The sequence below is a fragment of the Tachysurus fulvidraco genome, chromosome 8 (genome assembly GCF_022655615.1).
Source record: "Tachysurus fulvidraco isolate hzauxx_2018 chromosome 8, HZAU_PFXX_2.0, whole genome shotgun sequence".
NCBI lineage: Eukaryota > Metazoa > Chordata > Actinopteri > Siluriformes > Bagridae > Tachysurus > Tachysurus fulvidraco.
In genome coordinates this window covers 8,228,549-8,245,422 of record NC_062525.1, presented here as the reverse complement: position 1 = coordinate 8,245,422, position 16,874 = coordinate 8,228,549, and the positions used below count along the sequence as shown (strand labels likewise).

Below are 16,874 nucleotides of genomic sequence, written 5' to 3'. Positions count from 1 at the left end.
TTTGGCAGCACTTTAGTATCATCTGAAACCTGTATCGGTAATCCATTGATCCATTGATCAGATCTAGGTCTAAACAGCCTGTCAGGATGGTCTACATATATATGTTAAAAAAAATCACAGACGTGTTTGTCCTCCTGCCAATAGCGATAGTTCGAAGAACCTTCGCAAGCTGATCATGCGATTTTGAAACCCTTCTCCAGATGTTCCCTTTAAGCTCCTATATTGGATTTGACAGACTGTCCTTTTTTTTTTTTACCTTTCTTAAACATGTAAGAGATTTAAAAGGTAAACGGTGTTTGTCTAAACAACAAGTAGCCTTTGTGTGTGAATGGGATTATACATCTAGCTTATAATGACAAAACACACTTCCTGTTCTCTCCCACTCATCCAAGAACAGAGAAGAAATGATCTGCCTGGTAGGTGAGATGAAAGAAAGGCTCAGAAGCAGCCTGACAAATCATTTAGAACAATGACAGCAATCATAAATATAGCTCAGCATTGGACTCTAATTGCATCAAAGCTATTGCTTTCTATTTAAGTATTGCATGGTCACTGCGAGCGCCTGGCCTCAACGCTCTACTGGAGCTGAGAGAAAGGAAGTGAGAGAGAGAAAGAGAGAGAGAGAGAGAGAGAGAGAGAGAGAGAGAGAGAGAGAGAGAGAGAGAGAGAGAGAGAGAGAGAGATGTACCACTGGGGCTCTCACCCCTCTGGACTATTTGTCCTAATCAGTGACACCCATTTACCAGAATTGCTTAAAATGAACTATACCTCATACAGAAATCGTACATTTACCGGCTATCATTTATCACACGGAAATTGAGGGCCAGTAAACTTTTCCTTTCCTCCGATGGGATTGTAGACATGCATCAAAATGTTAAAAAATGATTGGCGAAGGAGAGCTGTCACCCATTTATCAGGGCCAAGGAACATTATTTGCTAATTTCCCAACCTGCTGCATGACAGGGTGCTTCATCTTTGGACCCACAGTGACCGCCACGGCCTCTTTCTGTTATTAGTTCAAGTCAAGCATTTTTTTTTCTCACTCTCCTTCCCTCTGTAACTCCCCCTCTTCATTTTTTTGGCTGCCTTTAACAAGAGCCATTTATCTATCATACACCTTCTTGCGATTCCATTCGAGAAGACTTTGACCAAAGGCCATTCTTTGTATCTCAGAGGGTCTGGCTCTTCTGGCCTGCTCATTGGCCAGTGGCCCTGATAAATCACAAAGTTTCCTCGTCAAGGTGAAGGTATTGACTCTGCTGCGCCAAAACTGACAAAACGCACCGTGAAGGAGACAGTCATTCATCATCCGCCAAAGAGGACAAAAGGGTCGTCTTGCCACTTCACTCTGCAACATCGCCACATGTTTCAACTGACCTGGCACATCACAGACAAACATGCAGAAACACACAAACTCTGGCACCAAACCCTGTCTCTTTATTAGACTAATTGAAAAGCTATTAAAAACCAGACTTGAACATTTAGAACTCAGTGTAACTTCAGCTCTGCCGGAGACCCTCACATCCGATGGAGGTCGTGATGGCATCGCTGCTTGGGCAGGAACGATACACACGGTGGGAGGTGAAGACAGAAAGATGGGAGACTGGCAGAAAATAAACTCTTTAAACACTGCCACATGAAAAGCCATATCGCTGGACGATCAGAGGACGATTTAGAAGAGACTATCAGCCTATCAGCCTCTCTCCACCCTCACACTGGATCAGATAGCTGCTCTTTTTCTTTCTCTTTCTCTCTCTCTCTGACACACACAAGCAGAAACAACCAGTAGTAATCGAAAGCAGGGCGATTATGTAATCAGAGCCATCTTCGTCACACCCCTAATCCTCTTAAAAAGCCAGCAGGAAGTCACCTCCGCTTTATTCTCAGGATCCACAAGCCAAAAGATCTGCAACAGGTCTTTGGAAATGGGATTCATTTCAAACATGTTCCTCCTGTTTATTGCAATCAATATAATATTACACAAAATGACTGAAAGGAGAATTCCGTTATCTTTCGACTCTGGGACTAAACATTCTGTCATTAAAGAGCAAAGAAGAAGAAGAAGAAGAAGAAGAAGAAGAAGAAGAAGAAAAAGAAAAAATCGATTTAGATATAAAAGACTGTAAAGGTTCCTCTTTTGGCCCGTTGCAATTTGTCCTGTTCCTCACTGTTTTTAATAGATTCGCCCTTACTAAGCCACACACATTAGTCGTGCTCCAGTGACCAGAGCATTTTCTGATGGACGACTCATGCTTTTCTCCTCCCATCCCATCCTCTTCACCCTTTATCCAGACCTGGGCATGGTATCCTTTTCCAGACTAGTTTTATTTATAGATTAATGCTAAAAGCTGCAATGCATTGACAGCCAGAGCAAACGTAACTCATCTCGGATGAGGATGAAAAAAATGCAGCAATAATTTAACAGACCTATTGATTTTTTTTTTTTTTTTTGCACTCTGTCCATGTATTGATCTTTTTTTTTCCTCAGTATTAATTTGGACATGAGATTATCTAAGTCTGATTTTTCAGCATTTTAGTTTGTCTTTTAAGGCATAAGACGTGTTTCTGTTGGTAGCAGTCAAAAGTCAAAGGGTTACAAACATCTGTGTAGGAAAAACAACAGAAGTGCAGAGTGGGCAGTGGTCAAGGGTGGAGCAGGGGCAGGGGAGGGAAGGAAGGAAGGAAGGAAGGGAGGAAGGAGGGGTGGGAAGTGGGTACTTTTTCTTTTTTCTTTCTTTCTTTTTTTTTTTTTCAACCCTCCTTGTTATAGAAATAGACTCGAAATGTAATTTGTGTCAGTGGAATAAAATATGAAAGGGCGCAATGGTCTGGAGAAGAGTGGCTTTCTGTCTCTGTCCGAGCGCTCGGAGTCTTCTTCCATCCATTCCCACTCCAATCATCATGCCTGTATCGGTTCAAAGTTCATGAAATTTCTATGAGCATTGATCTGTCACCATTGATTTTTTCCCCCCACCCCTCCCCCACACCCACCTCTGAAGATCTTTGAAATTTTAATTTCCGGAGCATCTGAATTTCTTAGAGACGGAATAGCTCTTTCTGAGACAGCTGGCAATAAATGAAGTTAGCGCCAGGTCGAAGAAAAACCAGAGCGTTGAATTCTGGGAGAAATTTTCTTCTCACATCCGTCTTTTTTTCTCTTGGACTCTGCTTTTGAATTCTACGCAACCAACAGCTGAGCTTTGTCGATTTTTTATTTCTTCTACGAGAAGAATTTTCCAGAATAACTCTGGATGTGTGTCAGGAATAGTGTAATACTTGCATCCTATTGCTCTTGTTCCTTTTTGTTTGTTTTTTTTTTCACCTGGCTCGCTTTATTCGATTAACAATCAGCGGCTCATTTCATAAGCGCCTTCTGATGGGATCAGCATCGGCGTCTTTCTGTTGAACTGAGAGTGTAAATTTTGCAAATCACACTGTCACTGAAATCGCTAACCCCCTCTAGAGGCACGGTCTTGCATTGAGTGATGCGATTGGGCTCGACTTCATTTTTATATTACATTTTTATATTATTTATTTATTTATTTATTTATTTTTTATCCTTGCTCACTCTCTATTTCTCTCAGCCTCGTACTCTATGTCTCTGTTCGGGTTTGACAGTAACAAATGTCTCATTGCTCGGTGTAGGTTATATGTCTGGACCCGCTCAATGAAATTATAATTACAGCAGTGGTCTGTTTTTGTGAAGAGGAAACTAACTATATTATTACAGGCATATGGTTAGAAGGGATATATGCATTATTATGAGTTGAAAAACTGAATTAGTTTAGCAAACGTATCCTGTGGCTTGTTTGGAACCAAATGAATCTTTTCCTGTTTTTGTTATGCCAGCAAGGAATTAGAGTAAATGAAAGCTTTTTTTTTTCCCAATTCTCCGTCTGTCTCACTTCACCTTCCTTCCTCCACTGGGCTGGAACGATGGCTGTACGGCATTAAAAGATGCTTCCTGTCTGTGCTTTGTTGTTTTCTCAGCGTTGGCATGTCTTAAATAGAAAGGGTGGGGGAGAAATAAAGACAGAAATAAGAGAGAATAAATGAGAATAAGAGAGAGAGAGAGAGAGAGAGAGAGAGAGAGAGAGAGAGAGAGAGAGAGAGAGAGAGAGAGAGCATACATTCGTCACAGACACCACTGTCCGAGCTCACGGTATTTCATGCCTGTTTTAAACGGCCGTCCTTTGTTCCCTTGAGAAAGCTCGCTTCATTCTCACTATCACAGAGGCATAGCACTATACTGAAACTCTCTCTGAACTGTAACCTCTCTCCTCCTGCTCTTTTCTTGCCTTCCCTTTAAGCCCCTCTTTTCCTTCTCCCTTATTTGGGTTACGGAGGGAAGAAAAAAAGAAGAAGAAGAAAAAAAAAACAGCGTGTGTGGTGGGGGTAAGACTTTTTGATGGCGTAGGTGGAGCAGAGATAAGCTCGGAGCAGTTAAGTATAATTAGACAAAGTAATAGCAAGCAGCAGCAATAAAGCCACTCATTATCTTGTGCAAAGATATAGCCTTATCATAATAGGCCATAATGTGGGCGTGGAATGCCAGTAGAGAGCACACTGGTTTCACTCATGTTTGTTCAAAGGAGCACAATTACACCAGCGTCTACTTATCCAAGTTAAGCCCTGATTTCTTTTTCTTTCCTTTTTCTGTACAATCTGTAAAAAAAGAAAGTTTCTGCTTTCAAAAAAAAATGTGTGCATCACTCCCAACCTGCTGTCAAAAGAAACATTGCTGTTTGGCAAAATTCAGTAATACTTACTGACAAAATAAACAGCTCACAAGAAAGAGCTGACAGAGCCTGAAAAAAAAAAGGCAGCGCTCGATTATTTCCGGGTTTTCGCTCACGCTGCCGTCGCACTTTGTTCCATCATCGACTCCATTCTGTCGTTGATCCCGAGTGCCATTAACACGGCCGTCATTTTAGGCGGTATCACCTCGCTAACTTTGAGCCGTATTCTTCACAGAGCCGAACGTGACACATGACTGACAGCGATTCCCTTTCAAATATTTTTATACCGTCATATTTCTTTTCCTCACCCTTTGGTCTTAACTTTAGCTCCGTTTCATAACTTCAAGATGCAGTGTAGGCCATAATTCATCAAGATTTATGGCAGACGTGTCACTTTTCCCGGGCTGTTATTGTAGAACGGCTGTGTTATTCGTGAAAAAGAGGCATGTCAGAGATATGTATCTTCTGGCGTGCGGAGTGTCAGGCGTGAGGAATGACAACGTACAATCTCGGAGAACAAGGTCAAAGTACTCCATCTTCAAATATACAAATGTCCTGCTCAGATGCGCTGGTACGAATGCGCGTGCATACACATATTCACTCAGTAGGATGTGTTGAATTTGTGTAAATTACAATCGAAAATAAAATTCAAGCTGCTTAAGGGTTAAGCGAGCACAGCAACAGTGAACAGCTGAGATTTCACCCTACATCTTAACGCAAAAAAAAAAAAAAACGGTTTTCAGAAAGCACAACATCGTGCACAAGGCAGCTTGAGATTTGTCGTCCGTCAATGTCAAGTCAGAGCTGTTCTGTTTTCTGTCCTTTCTTTCGCAGTAAAAGCTGCTAGCTCATTAGGAGACACCGCTCCTTCTTTCCACTGGTGCTCTGTAGATCGTGAGAACGCTGCGAGCGATGCCTGGCCCGTTTGATTTAACATGCTCATTTATGCTTGTTAGCTAAGCAGCACTTTCCTGATTCATTCTGGATGGATAGAACAAACTAACAAAAAGAAAAAAGCAAGAAAAATGCAAGAAAGAAATGAAGATGTAAGCGAAAATTCTCAGCCACTGACAGACACATATATACGTGTATGTGTACACACATTTAGTCACTCAAGAGCCCTGAATCAACGGTGTCTGTTCTCTCTCTCTCTCTCTCTCTCTCTCTCTCTCTCTCTCTCTCTCTCTCTCTCTCTCTCTCTCTCTCTCTCTCTCTCTCTCTCTCTCTTGCTCTCTCATTATCCGTGAGGTCAGCGAGCTGCATTGGGAAGAAGCAGATAGATCAATACAAATTATCCTTGAGCAAACCCTTGCTGACAGGCTGAATTGCAGCATATGTTTACCCAAAATCAGGCAATTTATCTTAATATCAGCAATGCAATGCGGGACAGGTGAGAGGTCACCCACTCTCTCCACCTCATAATTACCCGCCTCCAAAACAGGAAAGTGCTATTGATTGGCTGAGCTCAGGGCAAGAGGGCTGGAGCAAAGCCAACAGGGAGGGGTCACGGTCCTGCCTGGTTCAGACAGACCAGCACCGTCTCAGTGACTGGAAAGATTGTGAGAATGATTGTGAAGGTTTTGTATTCCCTCTATACTCCGAGTAAGAGGGTGGATTTGTTGTCGTCTATAAGAGGGACAGAGAAAAAAATGAGAGAAAGGGAAGGAGGTGGAAATCTGTCTAGTTAAATATGTTATTACTCAATTTGTTCTGTACATTTCTGAGCCTTTCTCAGCGTAGGAAAGAGCCAGAGAGCGATCCGTGGACCAAAACGGTCTGTGTGGGTGATGTAAAGGGCAGTCTAGAGGTCAACGCCGCCGACTTCTTTCCACATCTCTTTTTCTCTTCTGTCAATCGATACACTCAGTGTAACTTTTTCTTTAACTCGACATTATCAATGCACTTTGAATAATATTCAAGAGACCTCATAACACCTCAGTCTACCTCAGTTGGGGATCCAGTAACGTGGCATAATCGCACTGCAGGGGTGTACATGTGTACGTGTGTGTGTGTGTGTGTGTGTGTGTGTGTGTGTAGCAGTGAGGCGAGAGATGAGTGTCAATGAAGGATCCTGTGACCTCTTCAGTGTCATTAGCATCAGATCAATAAGTGATGTGCATTTATCTCCATCAGAATGCATCTATTAAAGCGTAGACATTGTCAGAATCTCACCCCTATCACTCTGTGTGTGAGTGTGTGAGGCTACGCAGTGTGCTTTTATTTACCTTCTATTTAAACCCGTCACTGTTCGGGAACATTGTACATCTGGAGATATCGTGCGAGCGTATCGGGTGACACAGTGTTGCTTTAAACACAAAACGATTGATTCTACGCTCTATGTAATTAAATATAAAACAACATCGGTCAAGCGTGGTCCGGTAGGTTTACATTATAAATGAGTTCATTGTCTAGATGAAGGTTCACGTAATAATAAGAACCTGTAAGCGACATCGGCAGTGCAACTGCTACTCTCTCACCTTCACAGACCTCTAGAGAAGGTAAAGAGGGACAACTGCGGAGTGCAGGAACGCAGAAAGACAGAGAGAGAAAGAGAGAGAGAGAGAGAGCGAGAGAGAGAGAGAGAGAGAGAGAGAGAGAGAGAGACACTGTGAGAGTTACATCTTTGCAAGAGTCATGTCATGTAAAATCAATACAGACGATCAATGCTGTATTAACAAGGCAGCATCTTATTTCTCATTCCAGTGTGACACTGGCTTCAACCATGCATGATGGCACATCAAATAGCATCACGCCTGTCAGTCACATGCACACACACATACACACACACACACACACACACACACACACACACAACTCTGGCAGATATCGATCATTAGCCCACACACTTAGACGTAATTGTACCACTTCATCATAAAGTCCACCAATTATTTTGAGGAAGTTCTTGTCACTGGATGTTTCAGCTACTCGCTGCCTTTCCATTACACATCCTGCGAAGTGAATAAAGACATCAAGACCAAGCCCAGTTTCACAAAATATCATAAAAAAGTGCCGTCACAGCCATCGTATTATCAATATCAAATGAACTATAGCACAATTACAAAGTCTCAGTCACTATTATTAAAGACTAATGCAAGATTGTGAATTATAGATCCAACGATATCCAATGATATTCAACACAAAAAGACCTTTTTGCAGTTAGCAAGCTGAGACTATTAGCCAGCTGTCCCTTATCATGCAGAAAATACCAATAGTAAAGAGTGAGCGCTAACACGCTTCCTCACACATCTTTGAAATGTTGTTCATGGTGCGTGACACGCTCTGAGGAAAGCGTTATCCGACCTCTTCAGTATACATGAGCTCACAGATGCCTGCGATCCGTTAGTGTCTCTGTGAACAACAGGAAAGAGAGTGAGAGAGAGAGAGAGAGAGAGAGAGAGAGAGAGAGAGAGAGAGAGAGAGAGAGAGGCTAACAGCCATGGATATCTGTGGCATTGCTGGGATTTAATCTTTAGGCATTAATCTGATAACTAAAAGTAGATCATTTTTGAATGCTAATGATTGTATTTTGTTTTAGCGATACGTGTGTAAGTGTAAATTTGCATATCGTATGTTTTGGCCTACAGAAATGATTGTCTCTATTGACCAGGTTATCAAAAACAAAAAAAAAATCAGCTTAGCATTCAACCCAGACCTGCTCACTATGAAAAAGCCATTTCCTGTTATTGCTCCACCTCTTCATTTGAACCTTTTACCATTCCCAAACACCAAACTTTTCCCAAAAGTATTTAAAAAATTCTCGACAACTCTTCTGACTCTGATCACGTTGTTCCTTTTACCTGACACTGACATCTACATTTACGTCCAATAACATTTTACCACCTCGGGTTTACGTGTTCTGTTTGGGTTGCTTTCTCCTATGTGTTTCCTTTCTTTTATATATTTTTTCAGTGAAGGAGAACGGTAATAGACCTCGGCCAGTTCCTCTAAAGCTTGTTAAACACAATGTGTGCAGTTGCAGCGAGTTGAGATTATGATTCATGCACTTGTATATGCAGCGGCCCTGGCCTCTGATTTATAACCTGCCCTGTTCATACTCAAAATTACAATTTTAGAGGGAGGAGGTTCGATGTATGTGAGTGTGAATGTCTGTTCGTGTGTGCGGAGAGAGAGAGAGAGAGAGAGAGAGAGAGAGAGAGAGAGAGAGAGAGAGAGAGAGAGAGAGAGAGAGAGAGAGAGAGAGAGAGAGAGAGGAAAGATTAATTACTATTTGTGGCCAGCAATTTCATGAGGCTAGCCCAACACAGCTGTAGAATGATGGCGCCCTACATCAGTTTGTAGTCAGCCATTCACAGATTATTAAAGCTTTGTAAGATGAAGTGCACCTACTGCATGGTTTGCACTCAGGCAATAAGAAGGGGGGACTAGAGAGAGAGAGAGAGAGAGAGAGAGAGAGAGAGAGAGAGAGAGAGAGAGAGAGAGAGGGAGAGAGAGAGAGAAGGATAAATCTTAGCGGGGCAATAGCCAGACATATGTCATCATCAGCTGCTTGCTATAAATCTAACTGGTGATACAGGAGGAAAAGCCTGATGTAGACTTCAGCACACTGACAGACAGCCATGATTGCTGTGTGTTTGCATGTACATATATATACATGCATATATATTCGGTACGTGAATGCATGTGTGTGTGTGTGTGTGTGTGTGTGTGTGTGTGTGTGTGTGTGTGTGTGTGTGTGAGAGATAGATAGAGAGAGAGAGAGAGAGAGAGAGAGAGAGAGAGAGAGAGAGAGAGAGAGAGAGAGAGAGAAGGGGGGGGGGTTAGAGTTAGTGGGGGTGCTAAACATCAAGCTTTCACACTACCTCATTCATAATGTATCCACTAAGCTCTCAAAATTTATTTGATCAATTACAGCCAGTTTGCTTCAAATAAGCGAGGTGCAGAAAAAAAAATTGCCTCCAACATCGTGCCTTGTGTACGTGTGTTTATCTGTATACTGCACACTAAAACTAACGTATGTTATTGTCTTTTATTCAAATGCTTGCACACATCCAGATATTTGCATAGATTTGATGAATAAATGCAATAAACTTTATGTATGCCACATTTCAGTCTGACTGCTAAGGCCGTGTGCACGTCTGAGAGCGAGACTAACACGCGATTGCTTTTTTTTTTCCTTTTTTTGTGCTTTAGCTTTGAACGAGCCAACTATTGACTACGGCTTCCAGAGACTGCAGAAGGTCATCCCAAGACATCCAGGTGACCCGGAGAGGTTGCCAAAGGTCAGTAAGCTGTGAGAGTGAAACTGAGTGAAAGAGAGAGTAAGAGAACGGGAACGAGAGACAAAGATGTTTATCGTAGAAATTTCAAAATGGGAAAGAATTCAAGATGTCGATATGAGTACATGCAATCTCTTTTGGCTAGTCATCACGAATCAAATCACTGACACACACACAGTCACACACAGAGAAATAAACACACACAAAACAGGCAACCTGCAGACCCCGGTGTTTGAATTCTGCCGGAATTGTGCAAACTTTCAGTGTAGCGAAATAGTTCAATTAAGCATTTTTCCACTCCAGTAAGCAGTGGTGATTGTAATCGGAGCAGAGCCCTCTTTCTGATGTGTGATTATTTTGCTCTTGTTTTCCTTTCATTTTCCAAAGCTAGATCCACTTTAATCTGTTGTTTACAAAGCTTTCCGATATAAGACCAAGCCTTAGTGGGTTAATAAACGAAGTCCAAACGTTAATATAAGCATTCTCTTTGTGTGTATTTTTTTTTGTGTGTGTGTGTGTGTTTTTTTTTTTTTTCATTTAAATCGCACGATTCGACTCCTTCACCAGTTCCCATGTGCCTGACACATATCACCATCTCATGTCAGGTTTGGATGTATGACAAAAGAAAAAAAAAAAGTGAAAGATTTCTCTTCCTCGTTCGGCTGCTCTAAAACATACTTATTTCTCCTCTGATCCCGATCGCCGAGAGCCCGGGCTTTTCGTAATATCACGTTAAGATATTATTTTGTACCCGGTTAATGGGCGCTCAGTGAGAGCTGACCACCGCTAAAGTCTAATAAAAAATATCATACAAATATCTATTAAATCCCAGCATGGGGGTGCGGGTGCTATCATTAAGTCGAGCCTGGCTGCTTTAAGCACAAGTACGACTAGCCTCGTGTCCCACAGACACACACCAAGCTAAGCATCCCTGAGCAGAGCCAGCCCACGCTACATGATGTGTTTCAATTACACTTGGCTCTCTTTCTCTGTGGAGAGCAATATCTAGACAGGAAATCTTGTTCCAGTAAATGCTTTAAACTATCCATTACCAATAAAACAGAACCAGCCAGGCCGCCTCTCTCTCTGCCCGTACGCACGGCATTTTCTTCCAAACAACACCATGTTCTGTCTTTTGCTAAGCTTCAAAAGACACACTTATATCTCCATTAGGCTTCAAAAAAAAAAAGGACAACAAACAAAAAGAAGTATCGATTTGTCTGAAAAATTGTGGGGGTTTTTTCACTTTGGGAAAAGCGTAAAGCCAGAAAAAGCATGTGAGGCAGGGAAAGTGGGTGTGCAAGCTTCAAAAGGGGGGCTTTTTCTAATTCAGGTAAAACTTCAACACTGGAGGCCTTCGGCGCAAACCGATTGCCGAGGAGAGATGGATTCTAGCAGCTCCAATAAACAACATAAATATTTGATTTTGGCTTTTAATGGACCCAAATGTGGAGTTCACCGGCATGTAAATGAAAGTGCCAAGTGATTTATCATAGTTACGGCAGCCGTCTGCTCGAGGCGGCGAACCCAGCGGGTCACAGCCGGCTCCGCGCAAAGCAGCAATTGACCCTTACACGGATTCGCAATGAGACCATGAGTGTGTGTGTGTATTTGTGTGTGTTTGTGTGTGAGGGACGGCACGATTAGGGCCAAGACAGGCTGGAGTAATAAGGAGGAGGGGGTTTGAAGGAGCAGGGAGAAATGTAAAGTGTGTGTTAGCATTAAGGTGAACGCGTCACACCCCTGTTTTCTCTGCCACTCCGGTGCAGAGTTGATAATACCAGCCTGATATTGATTTCCACTGTGCCTTTCCCCCTCCACTCTTTCCTCCTGTTGTGTGGAATCTACAATGGCCGTGCTTTGATGGGTAATTGTGCTCGGGACAGAAAACCAATACGGGAAGCCTGTATTGCTTCGGACGTACACTGATAATGCCGCTGCTACATATGTACGTTGAGAGAGAGAGAGAGAGAGAGAGATGGAGAGAGATGGAGAGAGAGAAAGAGAGAGAGAGAGAGACACCAAATTGAAGTTTACCTCCCTAATTTTAGATGATCAAAATTTGCCAGCTCAATCCCAGGCGTGAGGCGTCAAATGAACATATTTATATACGAAGCTAGGGAGCGAGAATAAAGGCAATATCAGGAGTCAGTCATGTGATGAAGGACGAGATTGCTAAGGGGGCCTTGGCTCTCACTCTGCTTAGTCTCTCCGTACGAAAGCGCTATCGTCCATTATTCTCCATGTAGACCAGAATGAAAAGAGAGAAATAGGAATCTGATTAGATGTTATTCCTTTCGTTTGTGCTGATCAAATGATCTTTATTGCGATGATATAGTGCTAACCTGCCTGCTTTGCTCGTAAATTAATGGCTGCCTCACGTCTTTCCATTCCTCTCCCGTTCGTTTCGAGCTGGCGAACACAAATCTATGCCGCTTCCTCCTCAATCTAATATACAAGAAAATTTATTAGAAATGCATTCATGTCGAGCAATTACCCATGCATTAAAATTCATCTTCTTTCTCTCGGCTTTTTGAAGTAGCTACATCTATTGGGCCCCGCGCTCCTCAATGTATTCATAACCTGAGGCTAGAACTAACAGAATAATTGCTTTACACTTTAGAATGACATTAGCACCTCCAGCCTGTTCACCTCTCCCGTCTCCTGCAACGCCGCTGATATACTGTGTACCACTCCAGATATTGGACCGTGATAACAAGAAGAGCCCCGTTTTAAATGGTTCACGTCCACGGGCAGAACAGCAAACGCTTGTAATAATAACCGTCCGCATTTGTCACGAAAGCAAGCTTGGGGATCGTTTCTGAGCTTTAATAGTTTCCGTTTAACCTGGAGTCTGCTACGTCTCGGCGAAGGGAGGAAAAGAGGAGTCAATTACACTTAGCGCTGCGCTCATGAATTTACATCGAAATGCTTCTCAAATACCATTCACCGCTAATAATATTCCCAGCGTGAGGCCGGCAGGCTGAGTGGAACAAAACAAACCCACCCAGCATCTCCTCCACCAATAGGGGCCTGCTCTCTCGTCACACTCCAAAGTCGGCCGCTAAATCCGCTTCATTAGCGCAGACACCTTGTAGCTAACAACAGATTAAAGTGGAGAGCAGATATGATTTCCTTAAACTATCTTTACGTCTCGTCGGCCCGGGTGCCATATGGACAAGGAGCTGGAGAGAATCTCAGTGCAGGAAGGCTTTCGTCTCAGTGAGAGCGCCTGTCTTAATTGTAGTAATTGTCGGGTTAGATTGGGAGCGATGTATAAGGAGTCTTGTGATATGACGGGCGGAGATGATGGGTAATTATTAGCACTGCAGAAAAACATTTTATCTCACTCAGAGAGCGAGAGAGAGAGATGAAGAGGGGGAGAAAGAGCACAGAACCGGTTGATGGGACAGGATTAAGACAGCTGGGCTTTTCATTGATTGTACCTGCCGCGTGACAAGTGTAATTCTTTATTTGTATGCAAACTAGATGCATGCAACATGAAGCAGAGACAGCAATTTCTAAGCTAAATGCCCATTTTAAAAGCCACTCATCCGCTCCCTCTCAGGATTAGACAGCGTCTCTATAAAACGTATGGTGCACGCACCAAGAGCCCTGACTTATGCGATTAATCTTGATAAGTACGGATTCAAGATGGCGGCCGTGACTAGGAACGAAGCCAGTCAGCCATGCTAAGAAACAGTGTGGAATTCGGTGAACATGCTAGCCAGGGCAGAGCTGAGGTCTGAAGTCAGAACTAGCCTTTGGATATTAAAACAGTTTTACCATGTCCGGATATATCGGAACAAACGTTGAGACGATAAGATAATCATAAAGCGCATCGACTTCGTGGAACAGCATCAGTTCGAGAGTTGCTGTATGAGTCGCAGCAGAGAAGAAAAAAAAAAACTACAATAGGCCAGGCCAAGCGAGACAGCCTGGATCAGGGTGGCTTGTTGGCTTGTTGGCAGGCTGGGTGTAATTTTTGAAGGGAAGCTAAGCAGAAAGTTAATCCATGTTTTGCTATAAGTAGGAGGGGAGGCATGCAGACATGGATAAGATGGGGTTTGTGGGCACCCGGGTCCCCGGGCGCAGCCTCTCAGGCAGCTCGGCACGAGAACTCATTTATGAAGTCCTTTACAACAGCCAGTGAAAGAGGTTAATTGAAAAATTTCCTAATGCCATTATGAAAGAACTAGATTAACCCGAGCTAATTCACTTTATTGTTCTGAAGAAAGAGGAATTGGCATTGAACTCCACTACAAATTTGGGGCATGAATTAAAGGGTGAGATGTTGTCTTTGAGCACTCTGCCAGTTTAATTAAGATATGGAAAATGACTCATTGTTCTTCGCTGCTAAAGTGGGTGGATTTAGCCGACCGTACGTCGCTCCTGTACTGCTTTATGTATCTCTTGGAGTGTGTGTGTGTGTGTGTGTGTGTGGGTGTCTGTGTGAACTGTGTATTTGTTTGTTTAATACCCCGTAGGCCACAGCGTTTAAAACTCAAGTGCTTATTTTTGATTCATTTAGCTTAGAGGTTACACACCACTTCACTTACTTTGGCACGTATTACATGGTGACTAAAACAAACAGGTCTGAGGAGAAGGAAATCCTTCCTAAAATGATTGTTAATCCAATATGAGTTCAATAGAATATATTTACATGTCGCTAAAGTCATAAATAAACCATACAGTAAACACGGACTTGCATGTGTGCGCATGTATTACACTTTGCATTTGTGTAACTCATTATAACGTGTATGTGTGTGTGTGTGTGTGTGTGTGTGTGTGTGTGTGTGTGTGCTGCAGGAGGTTCTACTAAAGAGAGCAGCTGACCTTGTAGAGGCTCTGTACGGCATGCCCCACAACAACCAGGTAAAGTACCATTTACACCAGTGCATGCTAATGAGCACCACCAGCAACCCCCCCCTTCTCCCCACTTCTCCTTCTCTCTTTCTGCCTATCTCTATCTCTCTTGCCCTCCCTCTCCCTCAGTACAGTGGCTGTAATTAAATCAGTGCCTCTCTCCCCATGCTATGCTCCTCTTTCTACATTTCAAAGCTAGCTGCAGGCCATTGTACTGTAGCAGGGTGTCATTACACTAAGAGTGTATGCTTATTTATTTATTTATTTATTTAGAAATTTTTCTTTTCTCTTATTTCACTATTTATTTGTGGTTGATGCACATGGAGCAAAAAGAGGATTTAATCGTGGAGGGAAAAAAAAGAGTTTATGACATATAAACACACAGACAGACATGATAAGAGTATATTCACACACACACACACACACACACACACACACACACACACACACACACACTGAGAGAGAGAGAGAGAGAGAGAGAGAGAGAGAGAGAGAGAGAGAGAGAGAGAGAGAGAGAGAGAGAGAGAGAGAGAGAGTTGATTTAAACGGGAGAATAACCTTGAACTTGGCCCGAAAGGTGTTTTTCTCAAAGACTTTCTACAGAGCAGTGCTGTTCAGATGTGCTTGAGAGGTCTAATACATATTCAAGAGCAACAATCCACTGTTTTCTTCTTTCTAGTTAAAGCTGCATGGAAAGTGTCCTGAATTTTGTGTCAAAGTAAAAAAAAAAAAGTGCAGTTTTGAGGCCCGTTGTTGAAAAAATGCTTAGCCAGTTTTGGTCATTGACTTCATGACTTCATGTCACTCATGACTCTTTCGCTCTGTCCTGTAGGAGATCATTCTGAAGCGGGCAGCAGACATCGCCGAAGCTCTTTACAGTGTACCACGTAACCACAACCAGATCCCATCTCTCGCTAACACCGCGTCCCACGGAGGCATGATGGGCGTCAATTCTTTCAGCAGCCAGCTGGCGGTCAACGTCTCCGAGACTTCACAGGGTAATGACCGAAAATCCTTCATTTCAGTCGTACCGCTTCCTCGGCTTTGGACAAGATAATTTGCGTCTAGCTTACACCGAAATCGACTCGATTGGTTTGTGATGTTTGTTTGACTTGTTTTATGGACCTTGTAAGCTAAAATGTTTGCAAAGGCTAGCTACAGTAGCATACGCATTGGTTGGTATGGTAACAAATGTTATCTGTAGTTTTATCCTCCCTGCCTGGGTGTAACGTGGATCTCAGGGACCTTTTCCACAAGTCCGCTTTACATACCATACATTTCATGTTCGGCACTGAGACATCAAACAAAACAAAAGACAAAATACGTCCGGATCGTTCAGGAAATGCGTAACAGTAAAATGCTTTAAGGCTTCCTGAAGCATTTCAGCAGGATCCTGTGGACAGGAGATGGCACCTACATGCATTCTAGCGGTGAAATTACGATCCACGTTCTTTAATAGAGTGTTTGTGTTTTCCTGCAGTCGGCTACAGCCGTAGCACAAGCAGCGTGTCACCTCGTGGCTACGTGCCCAGCAGCACTCCACAGCAGTCCAACTACAACACCGTCAGCAACAGCATGAACGGCTACGGAAACACCGGCATGCCCAACCTGGGTGTCCCGAGCTCGCCTGGATTCCTCAACGGCTCATCCGCCAACTCGCCCTACGGCAGTAAGTATCAAGGTAATTACCCCCTTTTCCCCTCCTCTGCTCTCCCCTCACCTGTCTTCCCTTTCCTTTTGACACCCCTGTTGTCTGTTTGCGTTTGTTTTCTGTTTTATTTATTTATTTACTTTTGGGAATGTGTGCTACTGGATAAAAGGAGGGGTGACTCTGGAGGCTGAACACCCGAAACAAGCCATATAGTGATCCAACCAATCAAATAATAAGAACAATATTAATCTTTAAAAACGAATCGAAAAAACGAAATAACGGAAAACAAAACAAAACCAAACCAATTGAATAGGCCGCTGACACAGGGCAACAAATTCTACCTTAAACAGCAAAAAAAAAAAACTTCTTCCTTTTATCGTC

At 42.9% G+C, this 16,874-nt stretch overlaps 1 protein-coding gene across 15 annotated transcripts in view; it reads left to right on the top strand.

The window, feature by feature from the left end:
* Positions 1-16,874, top strand: part of ebf3a (EBF transcription factor 3a) — a 96,264-nt gene that overhangs the window by 74,079 nt on the left and 5,311 nt on the right. For 9 of the 15 annotated variants that reach the window (XM_047817784.1, XM_047817781.1, XM_047817783.1 and 6 more), the window contains exons 11-14: positions 9,891-9,979; positions 14,786-14,851; positions 15,675-15,840; positions 16,323-16,511. In XM_047817784.1, the coding sequence (XP_047673740.1) occupies positions 9,891-9,979; positions 14,786-14,851; positions 15,675-15,840; positions 16,323-16,511 (510 nt within the window). Of the gene's footprint in view, positions 1-9,890; positions 9,980-14,785; positions 14,852-15,674; positions 15,841-16,322; positions 16,524-16,874 lie in introns of all 15 variants that reach the window. The other 6 variants (XM_047817780.1, XM_047817776.1, XM_047817775.1 and 3 more) reach the window with 1 other exon arrangement.